The sequence below is a fragment of the Oncorhynchus gorbuscha genome, linkage group LG10, assembly GCF_021184085.1.
Source record: "Oncorhynchus gorbuscha isolate QuinsamMale2020 ecotype Even-year linkage group LG10, OgorEven_v1.0, whole genome shotgun sequence".
NCBI lineage: Eukaryota > Metazoa > Chordata > Actinopteri > Salmoniformes > Salmonidae > Oncorhynchus > Oncorhynchus gorbuscha.
In genome coordinates, this window is record NC_060182.1 from 59390050 (window position 1) to 59416425 (window position 26376).

Consider the following 26376-nt stretch of genomic DNA (forward strand, 5'->3'; position numbering starts at 1 on the left):
GGGCACTACATGTGGCTCAAAATGTTGAAGGATTATTCAGATTATCAGCAGAAGATTCGAGGTCTGGTACTGGTACTCCCTGTATTAAAGCTCCGTTCTTGTGTATTTTATTGTATTCTTGTGTTAGTTACTATTTTGTGTTATTTTTAGCTGAATTGTTGGGAAAGGTTTGTGTGCAAGCGTTTCACTGTAAAGTGTACACCTGTTGTATTCGGCGCATGTGATACATACAATTTGATTTGAGGTAGTGGTCTGCTTTCGGGTCATAGCCACACCATGATTCCATCCAATCACCAGCTGAGTCAGACCTTCCTGCTTTAGCCCACGTAGCATTCCGTTTCCTTATGACTTCAGCTAGTTCATCTGAGAATGGCGTGCTGATCACACCGCTTGCGTTGCTAAATACATTGACACATTTTTATTCAATCATTTCATCTAAACTGCTCTCGTGCGACAACGAGCGTCTGCATAGCCAGGCACTAAAGTAAAACAGTTGTATTTTGGATGCTTGGCGTGTTGCAAGTCCCGCCTCTCCCATCTCATTGGTTTTTATGAGCATATACCCATGTGGGTTATTGAAAGATGAACTGAGGTCCACACTCCAGTCCAGTTCGTAGTGGTAATGCACCTTAAAGTTGGTTGTCAACCGACATATAAAGTCTACAGAAGAAGACGACGACTACTACTGAAGGAGAGATTACAGTACTAGAAACTAACTAGGTTCCCCCTGTTATCTGTGGATTAAATGTCAGAGTAGAGAACAAAATTCCTCAAAGATCCAGAAAGAAATGACCTTGTGCAGTTCAGCTAAAAACAACAACCCAATGTTTTATATCCCAGGACAAATTAGCTAGCAACAGCAAGCTAGCTAAATGTCCATGAATGTTTCATGTGTTTTGACCTGTCCCCAAATGTAATATAGTTGATTCAGAGTTCGTTTTTGATATTTCAACCTGCGTGTCTGTCTTGCATTGCCTTCTGGTGTGGGATGTACAAAAATCAACATGCACGTGTCCAGTCTAGACAACATGTTAAGTGTTGTCCTTAACTCTGTGTTGTTTGAAAGGGGCATGCTTGTTGTATATATCCTGGAATGCTTTACGGAAGTAAGAAAATGCTAATTCAACATCAGGGATGAATTCAACTCTATTCAAGGAAATGAGTATCAAAGTGCCTCCAGTTTCTCTTCATGATGGTACGTGGAGGTAGTTTAGGAATTGTACCATCCCTTACACAAGAAACTGCATATTGATCACTTGTATAATTAGCAAAAGCAACACATGCATTAAAACGATGTGGGGTGTTAATTTAAAATAAGATCAATCAAAGATGATTTTAGAGGACAATTTGACACACAATGAACACCAAAGTTTCTCCTTATCTGTCTAGAGCAGGAATGGGCAACTTTGATGGGGTGGGGGCCACAAAATCTTAACTCATCATTAGGGGCTGCAGTGGCTCGTGGGTCTGCATACCCACATCCATAAGCACGCATGCAGTCAGAGCCGGGCTTAGTCCTTTTGGGGCCATAAGTGGGGGCCATACCTTGCGAGCCAAACATTTTTAGTGGCCCCCCGTCTTGAAAGCGGAATGATTTTATTGTAAATTTCCTGCAGTTCTACACATTTTGCCATGGAGCGTAGAGAACATTTTGCCGTTTTAAAGCAAGTTTTCCGCAATTCTACTCATTTTGCCATTGGGCGGAGAAAGAAATACTCGGGTTTTGCAGCAGATTTTGCCAGACAAATGTTTGCAGTTTTTTATATGATACACTACATGGCCAGTTCGTCAAATGTCTGCCCTGCTAGAGCTGCCCCGGTCAATTGCAAGTGCTGTTACTGTGAAGTGTGAACATCTAGGAGCAGAAAATTCGTAGGCCACACAAGCTCAGCATGAGCAATGCCAAGCGTCGGCTGGAGTGGTGTAAAGCTCGCTGCCGTTGGACTTGAGCAGTGGAAACGCCTTCTCTGGAGTGATGAATCACGTTCCACCATCTGGCAGTCCGACAGACTAATCTGGGTTTGCCAGGAGAACGCTACCTGTGTAGTTTCAATTATAACATTTGGTGGGAGGAATAAGGGTCTGGGACTGTTTTTCTCATGGTTCGGGCTATGTCCCCTTAGTTCCGGTGAAGAGAAGTCTTAACGCTACAGTATACAATGACATTCTAGATGATTCTGTGCTTCCAACTTTGTGGCAACAGTTTGGAGAATAACCTTTCCTGTTTCAACATGACAATGCCCCTGTGCACAAAGCGAGGTCCATACAGAAATGGTTTGTTGAGACCGGTGTATGAAAGAACTTGACTGGCCTGCACAGAGCCTTAACCTCAACCCCATGGAACATCTTTGGATGAATTGGAACGCAGACAGCGACCTGGCCTAATTGCCCAACATCAGTACCCGCAACAATTTTCCAACATCTCTCATGGAAAGCCTTTCCAGAAGAGTGGAGGCTGTTATAGCAGAAAAGGTGGGACCCATCTCCATATTAATGCTCATGATTTTGGAGTGAGATATTCATTTAGCAGGTGTCCGCCACCTTCGTTCGAAGTCGTGACACCATCACAACTTATTCCCCACTGACCTTTGTCGATGGCGACTGATGAAACATTTTTGATACCTAAAGGGGTCCTAAGATCCATAGTATGACCATCTTCAAACAATTCCATATGTCAGTTTAGACTTTTAAGAATGAACCAAGCCTGTTTGTCATTTTAGTTTTGTGGTTAGGACTCGAACGAGTTTTGGACTCTCACTATGATTACGACCTAATATGTGTTTGGTGTTGAGGTTCTTCCAGTAAGTGGGAGCTTACAGAGGCTAAATGTTCAATGAGATTAGTGGCAGCCTCTATGTTCCTATCTGCACTTCATTGATACGGCCATTTGCGAGAGCAAAAACATACTTTTCATTTCACTGCGTGATAAACCCAGAAACCATTTCCCTGAAGGTTACATCATAAGCATGGTTCCAACCATCTCAACTGCCATTCATTCCCCCTCTGGCTGAATGCACACCAACCTTGTTGCTTCTTTTCACATTCCATCCGCAGTGGAAGACGATGGATAACTCTCCTCAGAATGACAGCTTTCCTTTCATGCACTGCTCCAGAGTGTTCACTTCAGTAGGAAACAAGCACTTCCAGCAGTAATTCTATCACATCTATATATTTTTTGTCGCTGTCTACCACAACCAACCGATGTTGGCACTAAGACTGCACTCAATGAGCTGTAGGCCATAAGCAAACTAGAAAATGCTCATCCAGAGGTGGCACTCCTAGTGGCTAGGGACTTTAATACAGGAAAGCTTACATGCGTTTGACCTCATTTCTACCAGCATGTCACGTGCAACCAAAGGAAAAAACTGAGACCCGTACAAAGCTCTCCCTCGCCCTCCATTTGGCAAATCTGACCATAATTCTATCCTCCTGATTCCTACTTACAGGCAAAAACTAAAGAAGGGAGTACCAGTGACTCGTTCAATACGGAACTGGGCAGATTCTAAGCTAAGGACTGTTTTGCTAGCACAGACTGGAATATGTTCCTGGATTCATCTGATGGCATTGAGGAGTACACCACATCGTTCCCCAGCTTCATCAATAAGTGCATCGATGACGTCGTCCCCACAGTGTCCGCACATGCATACCCCAACCAGAAGCCATGAATTACAGGCAAAATCGGCATTGATCTAAAGGGTAGAGCTGCCGCTTTCATGGAGTGGGACACTAACCCGGACATTTAAGAAATTCCACTATGCTCTCCGATGAAACAGGCATCGCGTCAATACAGGATTAAGACTGACTCCAACTAAACCTGCTCTGATGCTCGTCGGATGTGGCAGGGCTTGCAAACTATTATGGACTAAAAAGGGAAGCCCAGACGCAAGCTGCCCAGTGCACGAGCCTACTAGACGAGCTAAATTACTTCTATACGTGCTTCGAGGCATGCAACACTGAAGCATGCATCAGAGCACCAGCTGTTCCGGACAACTGTGTGATCATACTCTCCGTACCCTATGTGAGTAAGAACCTTTAAACAGGTCAACATTCACCAGACGGATTACCAGGACGTGTACGCCAATTCGCATACCGCCCCAACAGATCCACAGATGATGCAATCTTTATTGCACTCCACACTGCCCTTTCCTACCTGGACCAAAGGAACACCTACATGAGAATGCTGTTCTTTGACTAAAGCTCAGCATTCAACACCATAGTGCCCTCAAAGCTAAGGACCATGGGACTAAATATCTCCCTCTGCAACGTAATCCTGAACTTCCTGGCGGGCCGCCCCCAGCTGGTAAGGGTAGGCAACAACACGTCTGACAGGCTGATCCTCAACATGGTGGCCTCTCAGGCGTGTGTACTTAGTCCCCTCCTATACTCCTTGTTCACCCACAACTGTGTGACCAAGCACGACTCCAACACCATCAAGTTTGCAGATGACACAACGTTGGTAGTCCTGATCACTGACAACAATGAGACCGCCTATGGGGAGGAGGTCAGAGAGCTGGCAGTGTGTTGCCAGGACAACATCCTCTCCCTCAACGTGATGAAGACAAAAGAGCTGATCGTGGACTACAGGAAAAGGATTGCAGAGCACATCCCCATTCACATTGACGGGGCTGTAGTGGAGCAGGTTGAGAGCTTCAAGTTCCTTGGTGTCCACATCACCATCAAACTATCATACACCAAGACAGTTGTGAAGAGGGCACGACAACACCTATTCCCCCTCAGGAGACCTCAGGAGATCCTCAAAGTTCTTCAACTCCACCATCGAGAGCATCCTGACTGGTTGCATTATCTCCTGGTATGGCAACTGCTCCGCCGAAAGGTGCTACAGAGGGTAGGTTGTACGGTCCAGTACATCACTGGGGCCAAGCTTCCTGGACCATCCAGGACCTCTATGCCAAGCAGTGTCAGAGGAAGGCCCTAAATATGGTCAAAGACTTCAGCCACCCTAGTCATAGACTGTTTTCTCTGCTACCACACGGCAAGCGGTACCAGAGTGTCAAGTCTAGGTCCAAAAGGCTCCTTAAAAGCTTCTACCCCCAAGCCATAAGCCTGCTGAACTGAACAGGTAATCAAATGGCTACCCAGACTATATAGATTGTTTTTATGCTACTGCTACACAAATTTTAACATCTATGCATTGTTGCTTTACCTCTACCTACATGTACATATTAACTCAATTACTTAGACTAACCTGTACCCCTGCACATTGACCCAGTACCTGTACTCCCTGTATATAGCCTCATTGTTATTTTATTGTGTTACTTATTTGTGATTTAAAATATATATATATATGTTTAAACTTTATTAGGGGGTCTACACCTGTTGTATTCAGTGCATGTGACAAATAATTTGATTCCATCTCTAAGAATTTTTTGCATGTGTTTTTTTTTTTATGTTTGTTTTATTGATTTTTGTCCTTCAAATGTTGAATTGACCAGGGGCAGGTCATCAGTTGTTTAACAGCACTTTGGTCTCTTTGAGAAAGTACCCCTATCCACCATCAAAGCCCCTGCATTTTGCACAAACGCACGACGACGGCGGCTTGTGGCTTGGCCGTTCCACAAAAGTGAACCTGCGTTTGGAGTGTGGAGCACAGAGTGCATCCGCTCTGGGAGGCTGCAGTCATAAGCATTCTCTCACATTAGCCTAGGTAGAGTATAAATAGACCTTACGCAACCCAGTTTGATATGACATTATGTAATTACAGAGAAAGCTGCTCGGTTCACATGAGAGCCGTTCTTGACCTGTCTCCATCTGCATCGCGGCCGAGTAGGCGTTTTAATATTGATATTAACGAGCGATGGCTGCGCCGTATCGCATCGATTCTAATGCAGAGCTCGGCTATTCCGTGGTCTCAATGGTAGAGGGCAGTGACAGACGGGTTGAGAACGAAAGGGAGGTTCGACGAGGCCTATTTGATGAAGTGTCATGTGCTTCTGCATATCATAACCCGGGTCATGGACTATCCATTTTGAAGATGACCCATTTTCCTCTGACGGAAGGTGAATTGTGTAGAGACCGTAGGGATACTGTAGCTAATTATGAACTATACAGGATACGTCCACTTATAGATGGCCTACTTGGCTCGCTCATCTCAGAAAGGCCCACTGCTCCACTTTCCGTACAGCCCTCCTCTCTACTGTACACATTCACTATCTAGGCTGCTCACGTAATATGTTATGGAAGAGTTCAACGCTGACAGAGACAGAGATACACATTCTGTGCAGTAATAGTAACAGAATGATAGAACTTCCCTCAAACCCCCCCTGGGACACTACAAAATGTAGACACACGCACAAAATCACACTCTGTTGTCAGAATTCTGACCCTCCCCCCCTTATATATTAGTGTTATTTTTTTGCAGGCGCTAACCCCTGTTGCCAGGGGGCAGATGTGGTTGGAAGCTTAGACTGCTACACCGGACTCTTCACTCCCACTCTGTTTATTTCATCTATATGATAAGACTGGTAACTTCCTCGTCTAGCAGTGGTTCACCATGTTCACTTACGGCACCCTGCGTATCGATTCGGTGCCGACATGTGACCTGCCAGACATGCGTTTCCTAAAGCAGGGAGCCGAGATCATGCATTTTGGTGTGTGTGTGTGTGTGTGTGTGTGTGTGTGTGTGTGTGTGTGTGTGTGTGTGTGTGTGTGTGTGTGTGTGTGTGTGTGTGTGTGTGTGTGTGTGTGTGTGTGTGTTTTCGCTTCTCACTGAGCGATAATGGACCTCCTTGTAAATAATGCAGCGGTGGGAGTGCTCCCTTTCGCATTGCACCACCTTTTTTGTCAAGAAAATCCTGCTCTTTTCCACTCGTCTGGCTCGCCTTAGGAAACGCTCCTTTGTCCTTCTTGACTCTCGTTGTGAACCTTTGCCTAAGCAATACAGAGACGGTGGTGGAAACAACGGAGGAGGAAGCTTTATGGTACACTGTGATTTATAGTACTGTATTATGGCCGTCCATCTACCTGGTACTACCGTAACAGACCACACAACCTCTTCAATGAGGCTCTCGCTGTAAAGACTGCCGTATAAATGCACGTAGCATTTCGTCAATGATATGGCTATCTATAGTGCTAATGGGATTCCGCTCCCACTTGCTGCCGTCTCAGCTGGCCCTGGCAGGTATTCACTGAGCAGCCAGTGGGTCTTCTCTTGACACCGCCGGTCTGATTCTATGTAGAGTACTGGCTTTTAGAGCTCCTGGCTAGCCTCGCTGCCTGTCCTGATGAAAGCAGGCCCAGTGTACTACGCTAATGGATAGAGGGGAGGCTCTCCTCAAGCTCTCTTTCCCTCTCACACACTCACACTCTCTCACACACATACGCACACACAACCTGGTTGCCTCCACTGAGCTGAAGGGAAGACCAGAGTCCACAAATCAAGGGGAATCACTTTTTAATTAGGAAGTGCCCATTTCAGTTGCTTGCTATATCATTAGTATAATAATTTATCACATAATGATTCCCACAACTCTTCATCTTGTCTGTGTTGTCTCCATGTTTTTGCCTAGTAGACACAGGGTGGTTTTGGTGACTTCCCATGCAGTGTGTTGACCTTGTTGGCACACACTTACAATACCAGCACACTGTCCCTGTGGGCAACTCACACTGGCCAGTGTGTTGTCAGTCAGCCCCTAGCACAGGTCAGGACAGGTTATCTCCCCGCAGCACATGTAGACAGCGTTGGGCTGTCTTTCCTCATTCCCATCCCCCACAGAAGCCCCTCCCCCTTTCCCTCCTCCTCCACCTCCTTCCCCTTTTAGGTTTCTGAGAGGGACACTATTCTGTTAGCTTTCACTTGCCTAAGCAGTAACTACTATTTATTTGGTCGGCCCCTCCTAATCTCCCTCGTCTCTCCCCCCCAGTTGCCTAGCAGCAATGGGAGAGTTTGACAGTGTTGACGTTGCCTGCATGGGGGCACTTCCTGTAAACACTCAGAGACATTAAGCCACTCTGTGCTCTCTCTCTCTCTCTCTTTCTGTGTCTCTCTATCTCGCCGCCTCCGCTCTCATCCACGGTGGAAGAAAAGCAGTGGGAGTCAGAGTTGAGGTGGCCCAAAATAAACCCCTTTCTCCAAATAGAAAGGACATGACTGGAAAGGGAAAGTGTTATTTTAATATGAATGCTTTTATCGTATGGGGGAACAAGACGCTTGCTGCAGGACTGTTTGTATTGAGATGTATTTATTTAGGGCTCTATAAAATGTTGCTTTTTTTTTTACTGATTCCGTTTAGTTTTTTCCCAAAATTCTAATTTCTCCATTTCGTTTTCCCAGGTTTCTGTTTTCTGAAAATCACAATTGTTAATTAGAAAAGTCTACAACCAAGCTTAAACCACTTCAGGAGAACACTTTTGAGGTCTAGGAGAACTGAGAAATTTAGATTTTTGGATGTAGTTACCCTTTAATTCCCTAGCAAGGGGCTGTTGTTTTGATGTTTTGTATGTGATGGTAGACTTTTCAAAACAAAATACCAAATAATCATGATATTATTATGCTAGGTAGGCATAGTCTACTTTATAGTTAACATTCAAAAAGCCTTTCCATCTACCAGAATAATTTTCATTAGCATTATCGCTAACGGCTACACAAAGTGGTAGATGTGCGTTCTTACATACACAGCCCCGGGGGGGGGGGATTCTCATTGCCTCTTCAGAAAGTTGCAGGAAATTTGAATCACTGTTCATATTTTATGATAAACTTGGGCAAATGTAATACATTTTTGCGGAAACACATTTCAGTTGAATGCGTTCAGTTGTACAACTGACTAGGTATCCCCGTTTGCCTACATTTTCAAAGCATTTAGTTGATTCCCTACTAAGTTCAATGCTATTGTTGAATTCCGTTTTAATGTCTGGATTCTGTCCGTGTTCTCCGCATCACACATTTTAAAGGGCCCTAAATGGATTCTCCGTCTGTGAGCAACCAGAACAGAATGGAAATGATAGTTACTGACCAGGGACATTTAGGCAAAGAGCTGGTGTCACTCTGCATTGGCCTGTGTCTCTAATGTGTCCTCACTTGGACACAACTCAGTAAGCCTTTTTGGCCAATGCATATTATCACAGCAAAATATGTGCATGCCTTGGATTAGGGAGAGATCATGTATACATACTCATATTGAGCTAGCTTCATTCACACCTCGTGAATATCATGTCCGTGTCCTTTTTGTTGTCTGTGAAACAACAAACATTAGCCAACCTACATCTTTAACTCCCCTCGTTCTCGCTCTCTCTCTCTCTCTCTCTCTCTCTCTCTCTCTGTCTCTGTCTCTGTCTCTGTCTCTGTCTCTCTCTGTGTCTGTGTCAGCTCTGTGCCAGGCAAGATGACCACAGCCAGGTATCGGCCCACCTGGGACCTGGCACTAGACCCGCTGGTCTCCTGCAAACTCTGCCTTGGAGAGTTCCCGCTGGAGCAGATGACCACCATTACTCAGTGCCAGTGTGTCTTCTGTACACTAGTGAGTGCCCTTTCATTGTCTTTTACCCATCTTGTCAAAATGTCCTCTGTATGCATTAGGGCTGGCTCAGTGAATCCTCTTGATGGGGCTGTCCATATCGGCAGACTGTGATATGGTCATTTCTTCGAGAGACTCCTTCCCCTCCAGGAGACTGTCAAACATGACGACAACACCACCCCAACAGGTGTTGCTGGGCAGCTTCAATGTGGTGCTCTTATTCTTCTCACTTTGCTTGGTGGGGTAGATTGCTGCTATAACTTGATGACCCTTCATATACCTAACCATTTCCTTGGCTCTCTTGTAGAGTGTAGCCATTGTTTTCATTGCCATGGTGTCCCTGAGGAGCAGAGTCAATGCATGAACAGCACAGCCAATGGATGTGATGTGAGAGTAGGACTCTTTCACTTGAGACCAAGCAGCCTTCATGTTCGCAGCATTGTCTGTCACCAGTACAAATACCTTCTGTGGTCCAAGGTCATTGATGACTGCCTTCAGCTCATCTGCAATGTAGAGACTGGTGTGTCTGTTGTCCCTTGTGACTGTGCTCTTGTAGAATACTGGTTGAGGGGTGGGAATTATGTAGTTAATTATTCCTTGCCCACCCGTCAGAGATGACTGCAATAGTCTACTTTCTCTATGGTTTTCTTGACCTTCACTTGAACTCTGCATCCAGCAAATGAGTAGATAAAGCATGTCTGGTTGGAGGGGTGTATGCTGGGCGAAGAACATTCAGAAATCTCTACCAATACACATTGCCTGTGAGCATCAGAGGTGAACCAGTTGCATACACAGCTCGAGTAAGACATTCATCAGCATTTCTCTGACTGCGTTCCTCCATTGAGTCAAAATAACTTCTGATTCCAGGAGGACCATGAGCTGTTGCTGTCGATAAGGTGTCTGATTCATCCTTTTCACCTCGAATAGAAGTAGAGGGACTTTTGTCAGAGGTTGCTAGTTGTGACCGCTGAGGCAACTTTATGCACTTGGCCAGATGATTCTGCAGCTTTGTTCCATTCTTCACATGATTTGGCACAGTATTTGCAAATGTACAAAGCTTTTCCTTCTACATTAGCTGCAGTGAAATGTCTCCACACATCAGATGGTGCCCGTGGCATTTTCATGTTAAGATTAGAAGAAAAAAAACATGTATGGAAACAGGTCCAATTAACACTCCTCAGTTCGCAGGCTCAAGCAAGCTAAAACCCACATGGTAGCAAAAAATAATTAGCAGACATTGTTAACAAGTTAGAAATGATTTAAACACACTTTGCTGTAGGCTACTATTTACTAGTTAACAAAAATCATGTATGTCATATAAAATATATTCAAGGCTCAGTGTCTTTATCCTCACAGGGTGAGGCTGCTGGAGTATGAGAAACAGGCGATCCAATCATTTTGATAATACTTTTTAAACAATCTCTTTCTCTGAGCAATTGTATTAGTATAAAATAATGTGCATACAATACAATGCATCTCAGTATTAGTATTATTTATTTTATGCAGTCTTTTTTTTGCTCATCTTTATCAAGGGATCCAATCATTCCGGACCCCACTGTACCTCACATACTTAGTCAATACTTAGATCTAGGACCTATTGGGAGTGAGCAACTCCTACACACGTAAGTGCATGGTCCGCCTACCAGAGTAAATCTGAAATCTCACTGCAACTTTAAATCCCTTCTCGACTTCCTGATCTTGCTATTTTGTTCGCATTGCATGGACAGAAATATAACTTGTATCTTCCAGTGTTTACATGTCATTAAATGACACTGAACTACCATTTCTCCTGCAGTCAATCTGGACTGATGTCCGGTTGCATAAATTCAGAGAGGCAAATGGACATTTGACCTGACAAGCAAGCTGGTACCACAGCCATGACTCTGCCAGCATGGGAAATGTCTAAACATGTTTGAAAACTCAGCCCCTCTTATCCCTCCGCCTGAATATGAATCATGCTATTTTTCTCGCCTCTCAGTGTTTGGAGAGTGGGAGAAATACAAAACATGAAAAACCATTTGTTTTCCCGAACCATAAAAATAACGAGTCATAAAAAGTCAATAACTCAGTGATAAATATCAGGTGTGCTGTACTTGTATTACGACAATGGCCTATTTGAACAGGGAAGCATCGCGCCATTAACACATTCTGATTATACCGTTCCTGTTCACTGGAGCTCAGTCATAGCTATGAAAAGAGCAATGGCTTTTAGTTTGGGAGTAAACTAATGTTCACTGCAGTTGCTTATAGGGAATGGACAGGATTTGTACCACAATGCAAGCCTACATCTTGTAGCTGAGAGGAGCCTTAGTTTACAAGTCCCTCTATCGTTACCTCATTCATTTAAAAAAAAAAAAACTTTCATTAGGATGTTATGTGGTTAGCATGCTTCTCTTCAGCTAAGCAGACACTGTACATAAAGAAATGGATAGCAGAATGAATAGTCAATGCCAAAAGCAGAGAACATCTACTGTGTTTCAGAGAGGGAGAGGCACAGTGGAGTTTGTCATCGCACCACGCAATATGCCTACACATTTTCTGATTGACTGCATGGCCATAGAATGAGGTCAATGTTATGCTCCCCCCCCTCCTTTTTCTTTCAGTGCCTGAAGCAGTATGTGGAACTCCTGATCAAAGAGGGCCTTGAAACTGCAATTAGCTGTCCAGACTCTGCCTGTCCAAAACGAGGACACTTGTTGGAAAATGAGGTATTTTACTGTTAATCCTTTGATTTGAGGGGAAGATATAATTATGATATTGATACATTGAACGAGAAACAGTACCCTCACACTTCAGCTGGCGCTTATTTCCAGTGAACAGTTGCTTAATTGTAGTAAAACCTTTCTTCCATCCAAACACGCACATACACATCTTCATAATTCATTTGAGTGAATTCATGATCACAATACACAAAGTTGTGGCAAGTTGGAGGATAATTGCATATGATTTTACTGGACTTGATGCTTGCATTTTACAGCAACAAAACAGAATCCATGCAGAATTGACAGACGTTTCTTTCATAAAATGTGTTCGTATCAAGACTACAACAGGGAGGTTACACAGACACAACACAACAGTCATGATAGAGGATGGGGAAACTAGCCTGAGGGCCAGTCTGGTTTGTGCTATCACATCAACTTCTTGTCATTCCTTGTCATGCCATTGATCGGCTTGACATTGAGCAATGGAGTTGGCAAGAACAAACAGATCTGGGACCTGCCTCTGACTATTTCATAGTGAGGCACAATGCATTGCATGTGTACCATTAGATCATCAAGGACAACCATGTGACCAAAGCCCCTCAACTTCACCATTCTTTGGTAAAGCCTTAAGGGAACACTAGTCGCCACAGAAGAGGATTTTCTGTGTGTCGTTGTGGTGGATGAAGAACAAAAAGGGGCGGTCGGCTTTGAAGGTGTGTACTTTAGGTTTCCAAAAAGAAGAAAATAAGTAATATTATTCAAACAAGCTAGTGGTGATGGCAGCCGGCCTTTCTGCACTGCTCGTTCACGTCTACAAAGGCCTTTTTCACCACTCCAGCCAACTGCAGGTCGTCAGCGGGCGACGTGCCTGAGAAGTCGCTAGACCAGTCTAAGGTGTCAACTATGCCCGTCTTAGACAAAATTTTCATATTTTCCACAGGCAGTCTCTAAATCTTGCTCACTCTGAACCTGATCTTCTCCGTCAATGGACTCTTCAAATGCCTCTCTCCACTTGCCCTTGAAGTAGATTGCAGTCACCAACACTAGTTTTGTTAAATAGTTGAAAGTCCCCTCCCGTCAGGTAATTCATTTTACACTCTATTTCTCCACCCAGCTTTATACGCACCCCCCCTTGCAGCCTCTGCACTGGGCCTCCAACTCGGCGCCGTAGTACTTCTTGCTTTCACTGAGGAAAGCCTCAGCAAACTGATAAGACTGCTCGCCATACAGATGGTTGGCCAGCCTCAGTGCGTATGGGGCTCCCCCTTTGTTCAGCACAGACAGATGATCCTCTTCCATCTACAGACAATACCCCATAATGACAAAGCAAAAACTGTTCTTTTAGGAAAAAGTCCAATTAAATATCACATTTGCATAAGTATACAGACCCTTTACTACAACGTTGTTGAAGCACCTTTGGCAGAGATTACAGCCTTGAGTCTTGGGTATGATGTTACAAGCTTGGCACACCTGTGTTTGGGGAATTTCTCCCAGTCTTCTCTGCAGATCATCTCAACCTCTGTCAGGTTGGATGGGGAGCGTCGCTTAACAGTTATGTTCAGGTCTCTCCATAGATATTCGATCGGGTTCAAGTTCGGGCTCTGACCACTCAAGGACATTCAGAGACTTGTCCCGAAGCCACTCCTGCGTTGTCTTGGCTGTGTGCTTAGGGTTGTTGTCCTGTTGGAAGGTGAACCTTTGCCCCATTCTGAGGTCTTAAGCATTCTGGAGCAGATTTTCATTTAGGATCTCCTAGTACTTTGCTCAATTTATCTCAACAATCCTGACTAGTCTCCCAGTACCTCCCGCTGAAAAACACCCCCACAGCATGATGCTGCCACCACCATGCTTCACTGTAGGGATAATGCCAGGTTTTCTCCAGACGTGACCCTTGGCATTCAGGCCAATGAGTTTAATCTTGGTTTCATGAGACCCAGAGAATCTTGTTTCTCATGATCTGAGACTATTTTAGGTGCCTTTTGGCAAACTCCAAGCGGGCTGTCTTGCCTTTTACTGAGGAGTGGCTTCCGTCTGTCCACTCTACCATAAAGGCCTGATTGGTGGAGTGCTGCAGAGATGGTTCTTCTGGAAGGTTCTCCTATCTCAACAGAGGAACTCTGGAGCTCTGTCTGAGTGACCATTTGGGTTCTTGGTCACTTCCCTGACCAATGCCCTTCTCCCCCGATTGCTTAGTTTTGCTGGGTCGGCCAGCTCTAGGAATAGTCTTGGTGGTTGCATACTTCTTCTATTTAAGAATGATGGAGGCCACTGTATTCTTGGAGACCTTCATTTCTGTAGACAGCTCTACGGACAATCCTTCGACCTTGTTTTTTTCCCTGACATGCGCTGTCAACTATGGGACCTTGTATAGGCAGGTGTGTGCCTTTCCAAATCATGTTCAATCAATTGAATATACCACAGGTGGACGCCAATCATGTTGTAGAAACATCTCAAGGATGATCAATGGAAACAGGATACACCGGAGCTCAAGTTTCAGTCTCATAGCAAAGAGTTTGAATGCCTATGTCAATAAGGTATTTCTGTTTAAAAATTAATACATTTTCAAGCATTTCTAAAAACAATAAAAAATAAAATTCACTGTCATTATGAGGTATCGTGTGTTGATTGATATATTTTTTTTTACATTTGATTTGTTTTAGAATACAGCTGTAACGTTATATAATAGGGGAAAAAGTCATGGGGTCTGAATACTCTTAGAATGTACTTTAGGTAAAAATAATACATATTTAAGTATTTTCTTTTCCTCCATATTTACAGTTAGTACGGTAGTTATTTACACATGCGGGGGAAGTGGAACATTCCAATTTAAAGGGATAGTTCCAGAAATAGTTAGTCTCCTTACCTTTAAACTTGTATGGGCCAAGATTAATTTAGATTAATTCACTCTTCAGATTTATTTACTAAGCCGCTGCTATCAACTGCTAATATTAGCATTGATGACCAAAACCAATGAATTTCAAGTGGCCGCCATGGATTTGAAAGACATAAAAAAAATATATCAGGGATTAGTGTCTTTCCTGGCCCAATATACTTATTGACTTTTTATTGATATTTAGACCTTTTGAACATGTTCAATGACTATGAACATATAGGTAATGTATGTGCTTTACATTTACATTTACATTTAAGTCATTTAGCAGACGCTCTTATCCAGAGCAGAAATCTCCTAACACGGCCTCAAAGACCTCCACATCCATTCCAGAGGCCTCTGAGGTTGCAGAAGGGCCGTGTTTTTAATTGGGGTCCCTTGCCGAGCAGACATTAGCCCTCTCTGTGAATATCGCTCTCCGTCTTTTCCAAACCCACCTGCACAAACCAGTCTGCCTTCGCTCCGTCTCAGCTCTGGCCCACATTCGAGACGTGTCGGCGTGTTTCATACAGAGTGGACGGGCCCCGCTCGCCTGTGTCCTTCCCCCGATTTGAGGTCAATCCGAGGTCACTGCGCCTCACCTCTCACTCTCTGTTTTCGGAGGCCGGCGGCATGGCCGTATGTTTCCAATCAATCAAAGTCACTGGCCTTTTACTGGGACCCCGGCTTGTCACACCAGTCAGAGACGAGGCGTCTCTCATCCAGCCGCTGTGACAGATAAGTCTTTGACTCATAATTGACTGTTCTCACACTCACCCCCCCCTCACCCCCCCACCCCGAATGTTATTTTCATCATTGCATAATGACTACATTTAACCTTTTAGTATATGTAGCCAGTATGCAAATATACCTCTCACGGAACATGTGAATAAAACCGGTGGGCTCGTCCTAATTATGCTGAAATTGAGTGGGGTTTTGTAATTGATCATCTTCAGACTGTAGTGTGGCTGAAAGCATCGTGTCCTGTATTCGTTTGGTAAGCTATCACAAGGGCATTATGTTCCTAACTCTCCCTCGTCTTTCTCCTGCAGATTGAGTGCATAGTGGCTACAGCGATTATGCAGAGATACAAGAAGCTGCAGTTTGAGAGGGGTAAGTGGGAGAGTAACCGCACTGACTGCATCACTGCTCATAGACGTGTGGGGAGTGTAGGTAATTGAGCTCCCACCTGGCTCCCTTGTCTCCCCACACCACTTAGTATTTATTAGGGATCCCCATTAGCTGCTGCCAAGGCAGAAACGACTCTTCCTGGAGTCCAATATCAATTTGACCTGGAGGACAATGACGGCCCTCTACCTTTTCTTATTGTGTTCTGATTTAGGCTACATTCTGTATCAAAGTTTAACACGGGCCACCATCAAAGATGCATGAGGGGAAAGCCTTTTCAGGTACATTTAAAGTGATGTTAATCGGACAGGTAGTGCTATATCATGACCTACACTGTGTCTGGCTGGGGAATACAGTATGTCTGTCTAAATGTCCTAATTCAAAGCCTTTAATATTTAGTCCCTGTGTTCGGTTATGAATTCATCATCTGTGGTTGTCTGTTTGTATATTTAATAAGGTCGTAAAAGTCTCACTGAGGAGTGTTAGGGGGTGCCTTTCTGCTGTGAATGGCGTATGGCTGGGCGGTATACCTAAATGCACTGTAGACCGGTATTGATGCGCGAACCGGTTTGTGTTTTTACTTTACCTATGTCTCTGTGTTAACACACACACACACACTTTCTGATTTGCAATGGCTTTTTGCACAGATTACTGATGGATATCCATCTGAAAGTGTGTGTGTGTGAACACAGAGACAGAGGCGCTACAATCACCTCGTGACCTCCTGTCTCCTCATTACCTGTCACCATGCTTTGGAAGCAGTCACTGTATGCAGTACTGTTGGTGGTGACACCTGGTTTTGTGCCACCACAGAGGTGCTTCTGGACCCGTGCCGGACGTGGTGCCCATCGTCGTCGTGCCAGGCAGTGTGCCAGCTGAAGGAGATGGAGGTGGCGCAGCCCCAGCTGGTGAAGTGTGCCGTGTGCACCCTGGAGTTCTGCTCGGCCTGCAAGGCTAACTGGCACCCCGGGCAGGTCTGCCCACCCCAGGAGAACAACCTGCCCATCACCGCTTTCCTACCCGGAGAGACCAGGTATGGAACTGAACCGTCTCCTCTTCCTTCATCATATCAATCACTTCCTCTCCACCTCATCAATTCTTTGATATCCGTAGAGACCAGGAATAGATGGAGCTGGAGGTTTTCCTCTTCTTCCTCCTCTTGTCTTCACCATCTCAATCGCACTCTCCTCCCCATCACCTCCTCGAGCTAGGTGACAGAGGTTAGACTCCGTGACCGTTTGAATGACATTTCGCCCCAAGAAGCATAGGTTCTCATTCTATCAGTCATTGTAACTGGCTTTCCGCAATGAGCCACACTGTAAACACTGCGTTGTTGAGACCGTAAAGTCGTACGTTTGACAGGAATAATGTCCTTATCCCGGAAACCCTGGTCCCATTATCCACACACACGTACACTCACACGCTCGCGCGCCGACACACACACAAACGGCTCGTAGTTGTTTTCTCCTAATGTGGTTGATGATCTGCCCTCACCTGCTCTCACCCCTCTACTGAGGACACTGTGAGGACACAGCCTCTGGTCCCCGTGGGAACCTGTATTTACCACCCTGGATACCAGCCTAGCTACCGCTGTGTTGATGTCTCCATGAAGCCAGCTGCTCTCATGCATAACCATCCAGGCGCTAGTCATCTAGTGCCTTCTAGTGCATATTTAATATGACTGAGTGTATTGGCTGGAGCAGGTTGCCTGGTGATAGTGCTGGGACCCATGGGCTCAGAAAAGGCTAGCCGGGGTTGACCAAGGTCACAGAGGAAGTCATAATGTGTCAATATAAGGAGTCAAGGCGGTAACTCTTAGCCAACCTGCATTTGGACTATTTGTCTAATTAAAACTCTAGAATATGGTGGCCCAGTGGTAAAGCTACACTACGTGACTACGTTCAACATCTGCTCGTTGAACGTCTCGTTCATAATTCATGGGCTCTGCTGCTACAACAGCCTCCACTCTTCTGGGAAGACTTTCCACTTAGATGTTGAAACATTGCTGCGGGGACCGGCTTCCATTTAGCCACGAGTCAAACCGAGATTTGTCTGTCGACTCCAGAGTCCAATGGCGCCGAGCTTTACACCACTCCAGCAGACGTTTGGCATTGCGCATGGCGATCTTAGGCTAGTGTGCGGCTGCTCGGCCACGGAAACCCATTTCATGAAGCTCCAGGCGAACAGTTATTGTGCTGACGTTGCTTCCAGGGGCAATTTGGAATGGTAGTGAGCATGGCAACCGAAGACAGACTGTTTCTATGCGCCATGCGCTTTAGCACTCCGCAGTCCCGTTCTGTGTTCTGTGAATGGCCTGCCACTTGGTGGCTGAGCTGTTGTTGCTCCGAGACATTTCCACTTCACAATAACAGCAGAAGTTTGACAAAATGACTTGTTGGAAAGGTGGCATCCTATGACGGTTCCACGTTGAAAGTCCCTGAGCTCTTCAGTAAGGCCATTCTACCGTCAGTGTTTGTCTATGGAGATTGCATGACTTTGTGCTCGATTTTGTACACCTGTCAGCAACGGGTGTGGCTGAAAATGGCCAAATCCACTCATTTGAAGGGGGGGTGTACAGGTGTGTGTGTGTGTGTGTGTGTGTGTGTGTGTGTGTGTGTGTGTGTGTGTGTGTGTGTGTGTGTGTGTGTGTGTGTGTGTGTGTGTGTGTGTGTGTGTGTGTGTGTGTGTGTGTATATGTATGTATGTATGTGTATGTATGTGTATGTATATATATATATATATATATATATATATATATATATATATAGATATATATATATATAGATAGATAGATAGATAGATAGATAGATAGATAGATAGATAGATAGTATAACAAAAAATAAAGCGAGAGAGAGGGTTGTGGAGTTGTCCTCAGATGTCACGAAAGGCCACAGTGGTTTAAAGGGAAGGTTTTGGACTTTACAACTTAATGTTAGATGGTTCCTCACCCTGAAAAAGAAGTCTATGGGCCAGAAGAAACTGTAATCCATAGTTCTCTCTAAACAGCCACAACAAACTTCATCTAACTTGAGCCATGGATTTCAGTTTTTCCAGGCCCATAGACTACTTTTAGCTGGCGGAACCATCTAACATCAAGTTGTAAAATCCCGAACTTCCCCTTTAAACTCTGCCGCCTCCTCTCTCTCTCTCTACCCCCTGTCAGGACTCTAAGTATGGCTTGTATGGCTCTTACTGTGATTACTGTACATACTGCACTTATCTAAACAATGAGCTCTGGAGTACGTTCTTCTCCTCTCTCGCCTTTCAAGAGTGTGGGAAATTAGTGTCCTAATTCGAATGGACTCCACGTACACTATTAGCCCGATCTGCACCCAGCTGACATATGCAGCAATTACCGCAAAGGGCAAATGTATTCCTCTGTGGATCTTTCCCATTTTGCCTGGATCTTGCTGCCTTTTGCTGATACCATTTTTTTTTTTTTTTTTTTTTTACATTTCTCCCATGACATTCCTCTGACATAACAGCCAGCATTCAGGAGAAGGACACTCTCTCCTTAATCCTCACACTGATCCAGGTATTTTACCTTCCGATCTTTAGCCTGTATTCCATTACATTCAGGAATGGAATCCCGTTCCTTCCAGAGTAAAAGCTAGAATCCGAAAGTCCTGATTAGTTACAAAATGACTGCCAGGGTGTCAAATGAAGTAGGACATGAAAGGTGTGCATTAATTCACTCTGGCCAGATGCGATCAATAGCCGGAGAATTGGCTCAGAAAACGAATGTGCTTGTTCCCTGTCCGCCTCCCTGACACTTGAGAGGACAGCCGACAGCATCACCTGCTCTCCTTTCTGGCCTTCAAGAGTCAGCAGCACTCAGGTGGGGAAAGGACACAAAAGACCTGCTTTTAAGATGAATAGAAGAAAGAAAAGCCTGAAAGGAGTCGGAGAAAGAAAGGCTGAGACGAGCACACTTTACATTCTCTCATTTAGTTTGCATTTCAGGTGTTCAGGTGAAAATTCTGTTGATGTTTATTGCAAGCTTAGATCTGTTGTACATTAACAAAGGCTGTTCAACATCTGTGGCATGATAAACTGTATGAGTGGGTAATCTCTCGTGGCATTCTGGATCTCTGAGGTATCATGGTCTTTGTTCTTTAGCGTCATTCAGCAAAAACAATTGTTTCAACCAACATTTGTTTAAGAAACGTAACACACTGAACATTGCTTTCGCTCTCTCTCTCTCGCGCGCGCTCACCGTGTCCTCAGCTCCTTCTACAAGAGTGACGATGACGATGGTCCCATCAAGCGCTGTCCCAAGTGTAAGGTGTACATCGAGAGGGACGAGGGCTGTGCCCAGATGATGTGCAAGAACTGTAAACACGCCTTCTGCTGGTACTGTCTGGAGTCACTGGACGTGAGTAGAGAACCTTGTCGCACGCGAACACACACCCTTTCTAATGGTACTTTCTGGAGCCTCTGGATATGAGTAGAACCTTGTCCCAATGTCTCCCCAAAACACCTCCCCACATCTGTGCTGCTGCAACATGTTCGTATAGAATAATACACACGTATCTTTGCAAATGAGTTGTAATTTCCCCTTTCAGCATGTTGGTCCTGACTTCAATACAGCAGTCTGAAATGTGCATAGAATTCACTCTGTGTATATTTCGCATGTCTGGTGTGAGCAGTGATCCAATGTGTTATCAGGGAATAACAGCACTGCAGGAGGTGTGATAAGGCTGCAGGCGGATGGATTTCCAAATCCAAAACCCGTTTTTATGACGTTTGATACAAGACAATGGAACTGAAACGGAGGGATTTTATCTGGGCTTGTAGGAGGCTTTACTGGCAGTGGCTTAAGTCTATTCTAATTGCAGACCATAGGCGATTTTACACCACACTGGTAATTTAAAAGCAATTTTCTCCAAGCAGCTGCCCCTACCTCTCAGTACTAATGATAGATCATTCTTTTCTTCTCTTTCTCTCTCTGTGTGTGTGTGTGTGTGTGTGTGTGTGTGTGTGTGTGTGTGTGTGTGTGTGTGTGTGTGTGTGTGTGTGTGTGTGTGTGTGTGTGTGTGTGTGTGTGTGTGTGTGTGTGTGTGTGTGTGTGTGACACACAGGATGACTTCCTCCTGATCCACTATGACAAAGGGCCCTGTCGAAACAAACTGGGCCACTCCAGGGCGTCTGTCATCTGGCACAGAACACAGGTGAGTAAAGTTAGTGCGCCCACTTTCCTCCTTTTGTCTCTCTCTGTCTCTCACACACACTGGACTTCCCCCTATGTCTGCAGCATGTGGCAGGGCACATGCAACACACTTTTCCCCTCACACAAACACTTCCACGCGCACACATGTTTAACGTGAATAATCATGGATGGTGCTCTGTGAAAACACTAGTCGGTAGGAGAGCACAGCTTGGTCGTTGTGCTCTGTGTGTTGGCCCGTTGTTGTTTGTGTCAACACGTCTCCAGCATTGCTTTCCTACAGTTGATTTTTTTCTGTGTATAATATGTGGACATTTGCACGTCACTTATGGGTTAGAGTAATGCTTTTACTCTGGCACAGTCTCTAAAGTAAAAAGCAGGGGCGCAACTTTCACTGCATATTCTGAAATTAAATTTTTGCCCCCCCCACCCCCACTTGTATCATTGGAATGTGATCCAAAACGAGGCAACGGTGTGCTTTAGGACCATGCGGACGCCTCCGAGTTGACTGGATAAAAAATGATATTCAGTAAAACCAAAGTTGCGCCCCTGGTAAAAATGTAACACTGGTTGCTCAATATTATGTGATGGTACTGTTAAGCTGTTCAGTTACAACATACATAATGCTCGCCGCACATTATGAAATAAAAGGCAACACATCCTTTTTAGAACTCTGATTCTAATGTCGAATGAGAATATTGAGTAGACGTTCTATATTTTCCTGTTCACCCAGTCGACGTTCAGCTCTCGCTATCATCCAGCACATATCTCGTCATAGACGAGCACATTTCCCGGGTTTGACAGAGCGTTGTGAACGCTAGCGCACACACTGACATCTGTTGCCCAGTAGGACAGGCTGAGTCATTTGAGCATGATTACAGCTTGTGGTACTGCACCTCCTTTACCCAGCCCATGCAACCTCACTGCTCCCCAAGCCCAGTCTCTCTCTTTAGCTCCTCATGAACGCGTAACACATACAGAAAGGACCCCGGGGGCCCTTATTCACAAAAGAAGTGCTGATCTAGGATGAGGTCCTCCCTGTCAATGTCATCTTATTCATTATGGCAAAAACAGATCCTAGATCAGCACTCCTACTCAGACATTTTCCGAATTAAGGCCCTAATATATCCTGCCTTTTTTTATAAAGAAAGATCAGCCTCTCTGCTTTCGCCTCTGTGTCTGATTTTCAAATCCGTTTTGAGATTTGAGCTGAGGGTGTTGCATCCGCTAGGGACGCCATAGAAGGAATGAAGGTCACCTCTCTCGACGCTTACTGTTCTCAGACCCGACATGGTCTATTGTATACGGTAGCTTTGTCAAGGGTTTGGTTGATCTGAGCGAATAGGATATCACGTTAACACCGGTATGCCGGTGTAACTATAGGTTCGTGGGGGTGCTCGTCTGGGTAAATAATGTGATTACGGAGACCTCCGAAAAGAGGGAAGTGGAGAGAAATACACGAGAAGGGATCGCAACAGCAATGTATATACACGCATGGAGCTATTTTATCGAAAGGTCTTTGTCATAGGGTGCCACTCTCTGCTGTCTTGTCCTTCATTGGCCCGCCCTGGGTGATCCTCAAAATGTCTCTCCTACTCTGACACCGGCAGAAGTCCATTAGGCTATTCTAAGAAGGCAGGTTTGCGTGTAATTGCTACTTTCGAAGGCCGTTTTGTAGCTGAGGAGATGTTTCTGCTCGTATCTGATGCCCCCATGTGGTGAGATGGGAGACTTGCACTACAAAGATTGAAATTAATAACTTGCATGGTGGGTTATGACCACGTCAAACAAGAGAGCACGTTTTGAGAAGCTAGTCTTGTTTTTTTCAAAGTATTTTCTATATAGTGCCAATTGTGTTCTTCCTGATATATTTTTGCAGTGTAGCTAAACAAACGGTGTCTTATTTGCTGGTGCCTCTGCCTTGTTTGCAGTCTCTTACATTCTCTCCTCTCTCTCTTTCTCCAAGGTGGTGGGGATCTTCGCTGGCTTCGGCCTTCTCCTGCTGGTGGCCTCTCCCTTTCTCCTCCTGGCCACGCCCTTTGTCCTCTGCTGTAAGTGCAAGTGCAGCAAAGGGGACGACGACCCCCTGCCCACCTAAACCCCGCCTCGCTAAGCAGGCGGCCATATTTATTTTTCGTCCCTTCCGTTTTCTCCCTCCACGCTTCTGGCGGTGCTTCATTTAACGGGTCTGGGGCCGAGCTGCACCGTCTCGGCCCAGCCGCGTCCCGATCCATCTCGCTCGCAGTGTCATGGTGGGAGAGGAGGAGTTGTGTTGACCCTGTGCTCCCTGGCCTGGTGGAAGATGGGTTCACAGAGGTCAGACTTTGTGGACGACAACGACGTGCCTCTCTGTGGGCTTGGGGGCCATGTGTCCGTTTACTGTAGCAGGGCCACGCTGAGGCCTTGAGGTGAGCTACAGGCAGTGGTGTAGTACAGAACCGAAGAGGATGTTTTATCAAGAGAAGAGGGATAAAGACGTGATGTCTGGATCCTCTTGTTGGAGACAGTTTCATGCAGGAGCTGCTACTATCGGAGGACCTTCACCTTAACTCGTTTCAGTCGAGTTTCTTGTTTTTGTTGGTTTGTCAAACACAAAGCTTTCCCCCCACCCCTCTATTCTCGCTTTTTATCTCTCAACATACAGGAAATACCACTGGAGTTACGTTTTTACAAACGTTTTGTGTTTACTCTGTTTGCACATTAAAGACCCTCCGTTTGTCGCTTTAAGAACCAGGGCGGGAGTTGGGATGTTTTCTGTCTCTCACTCCCCTGTACAGCACGTTCTCTTGGTGATGTCTGTGTTTCTGTCATCTTTTGCTCTGTTCCCACTATCAGCAAGAAGTTATTGTTTTTACAAAATCGATTTGAACTCTTATTTCTGTCTTTAAAAAAAGTATATATATATATATATTCTTACCCCCTTTTACTCCCCAATTTCGTAGTATCCAATTGTTAGTAGATACTGTCTTGTCTCATCACTACAAATTCCGTACGGACTCGGAGAGACGAAGGTCGAGAGCCATGCATCCTCTGAAACACAACCCAACCAAGCTGCACTGCTTCTTTAACACAGCGCGCATCCGACCCGGGAAGCCAGCCGCACCAATGTGTCGGAGGAAACGCCGTACACCTAGCGACCTGATCAGTGTGCACTGTGCCCGGCCCGCCACAGGAGTCGCTACGGCACGATGAGACAAGGATATCCCTACTGACCAAACCCTCCCTTACCCGGACGACGCTAGCCCAATTGTGCGTCGCCCGATGGACCTCCCGGTCGCGGCCTGCTGCGACAGTGCCTGGGCTCGAACCCACAGTCTCTGGTGACCTTAGACCACTGCGTCACCCGGGAGGTCTACGTGTCTTTTTGAGAGGGTGTCCCAAACCTCTTCTCACAGCCCAAAAAGAGGACTCCTGGTCCTGTGTTTACAAAGAGTCTCAGAGTAGGAGTGCTCATCTAGCCAAGACAAAACTGATCCAATATCAGTACTCCTACTTCAAGACACTTTGTGAACATGGGCCCTGAACATTCGTCTCCCCGTCCACACAGACGTGAACAAACCGTCTGGAACTGGTTCTGACTTGTGTTGTCGAATGGAATACATTAATATAGATGTCATGGTGTTCATTCTGAGTTCCTCTCAACTCAAATAAGAATCCTATTTAGCCACATAGCAACAAATGGCCTTAAATGAATAAGAAACGAAGCCAAAAAAGCCACCTCCCAGTATTCTGATGAAGGGGGGAAAAACACATGGCCATTGTCCAATTCCGTCCTCGTGAAAGCACACTTAAATAATGAATTTGTTCAATGCGTCAGTCATTCATTGAAATCTGTCTATTTTCAGGTGGAACATAGGAAATGAAATTGTCTCTCTGATACAAAGATGTCCCTTCATATGATCTATATTACACTGATGTTGGTCATATATCCAATGAACTGTAATGAACAATAATCCTATACAATGTTTATTATTTTTTTTAATGGTGTGAGTCCGTGGCAAACTTGCATAATGTTAGTGGTATTGTTGTCAGCGTTTTTGTTGGGAGCAAGTCGAGAGCTCTCACTACCTGCAGCTACTGCAACCTTTGCAGGGATATAACATGTCAAGAACTTCACTGGACTGTTTTAGACACATCTGAAGACTGCTCTACACATGACTGTATCTATGCAAGTTTGTACATTTCCTATCTTTTAGTATCTTAGTCTTGCTAACAGTGTGGTCATGTCAAGTGGTCCAGTATGTTATACCAGATTCCATGTGCCATTATCACGTCACACAGTAGAATTTCACAAAAGGGTGGTTGACTTACATCAGACGTACTGATAGTTTCTTTTTTTTTTGTGTGTGATTTTAAAAAAAAAAATGTGTTTAAATCTATCATTATTTTCCCTTAAGTTGTTCCCTCAGAACTTGTGGTGAGGGGGCATTTACTGTAGCTACACCATTTCTCACTCTGAAACACATTTAAACTCAAGAGATCAGTCATTGGCGTTCCGCCATCAATAAGCCACTTTGGAACACATACAGGAAATCCTGGGTGCCAGTCTGTTTCTGCTCTCTTGCCAACTCCGTATGAAATTGTCATGCAAAACTGTCTTGACAATGGATTAGGGGAAAGCACAAACAAAACCGGGACTACTGTAGACAACATGCAGAATACTGAGATACTCTTCTCAGAAATCCCAGATTTTTTTTACATTTTGCTCTTCCATATTGGGCTCCACGTAGCATTCAAAGAGTGGGTATGGCAGTTACTGGAACTAGCATTAGCCATCCACCTCTAGCTCATGGTAGCCACCACACACAAAGAAAACATTAGCCTTAACTTGTAAGTACCTCGTACCTTTTAGCCTCATACTTTTTTGCTAACCCTTGATGCATGCAAGTTGTCAAAGACTTGAGTAAAAAAATAAAATCAACATTTCAGCTGAGCTAATTTACCCTCATTTTCTGGCAGTAGGGAATACGAAGGTCCCAACTGAACATGTGGACCACTGAGCTGACCGTGTCTTTGTGTGACAATCATGCCAAGCAAGTC

General features: G+C 45.0%; 1 protein-coding gene across 2 annotated transcripts in view; it reads left to right on the plus strand.

The window, feature by feature from the left end:
* rnf144aa (ring finger protein 144aa) overlaps positions 1–24340 on the plus strand; it is a 48503-nt gene extending 24163 nt beyond the window's left edge. For both annotated transcript variants that reach the window (XM_046366492.1, XM_046366493.1), the window contains 7 exons: positions 9323–9473; positions 12074–12178; positions 16094–16154; positions 16983–17202; positions 20397–20544; positions 21251–21340; positions 23303–24340. In XM_046366492.1, coding sequence (XP_046222448.1) covers positions 9339–9473; positions 12074–12178; positions 16094–16154; positions 16983–17202; positions 20397–20544; positions 21251–21340; positions 23303–23434 — 891 coding nt within the window. In that variant the 5' untranslated portion in view covers positions 9323–9338 and the 3' untranslated portion in view covers positions 23435–24340. The remainder of the gene's footprint in view (positions 1–9322; positions 9474–12073; positions 12179–16093; positions 16155–16982; positions 17203–20396; positions 20545–21250; positions 21341–23302) is intronic.
* The last annotated feature ends 2036 nt before the right edge of the window (positions 24341–26376 follow it).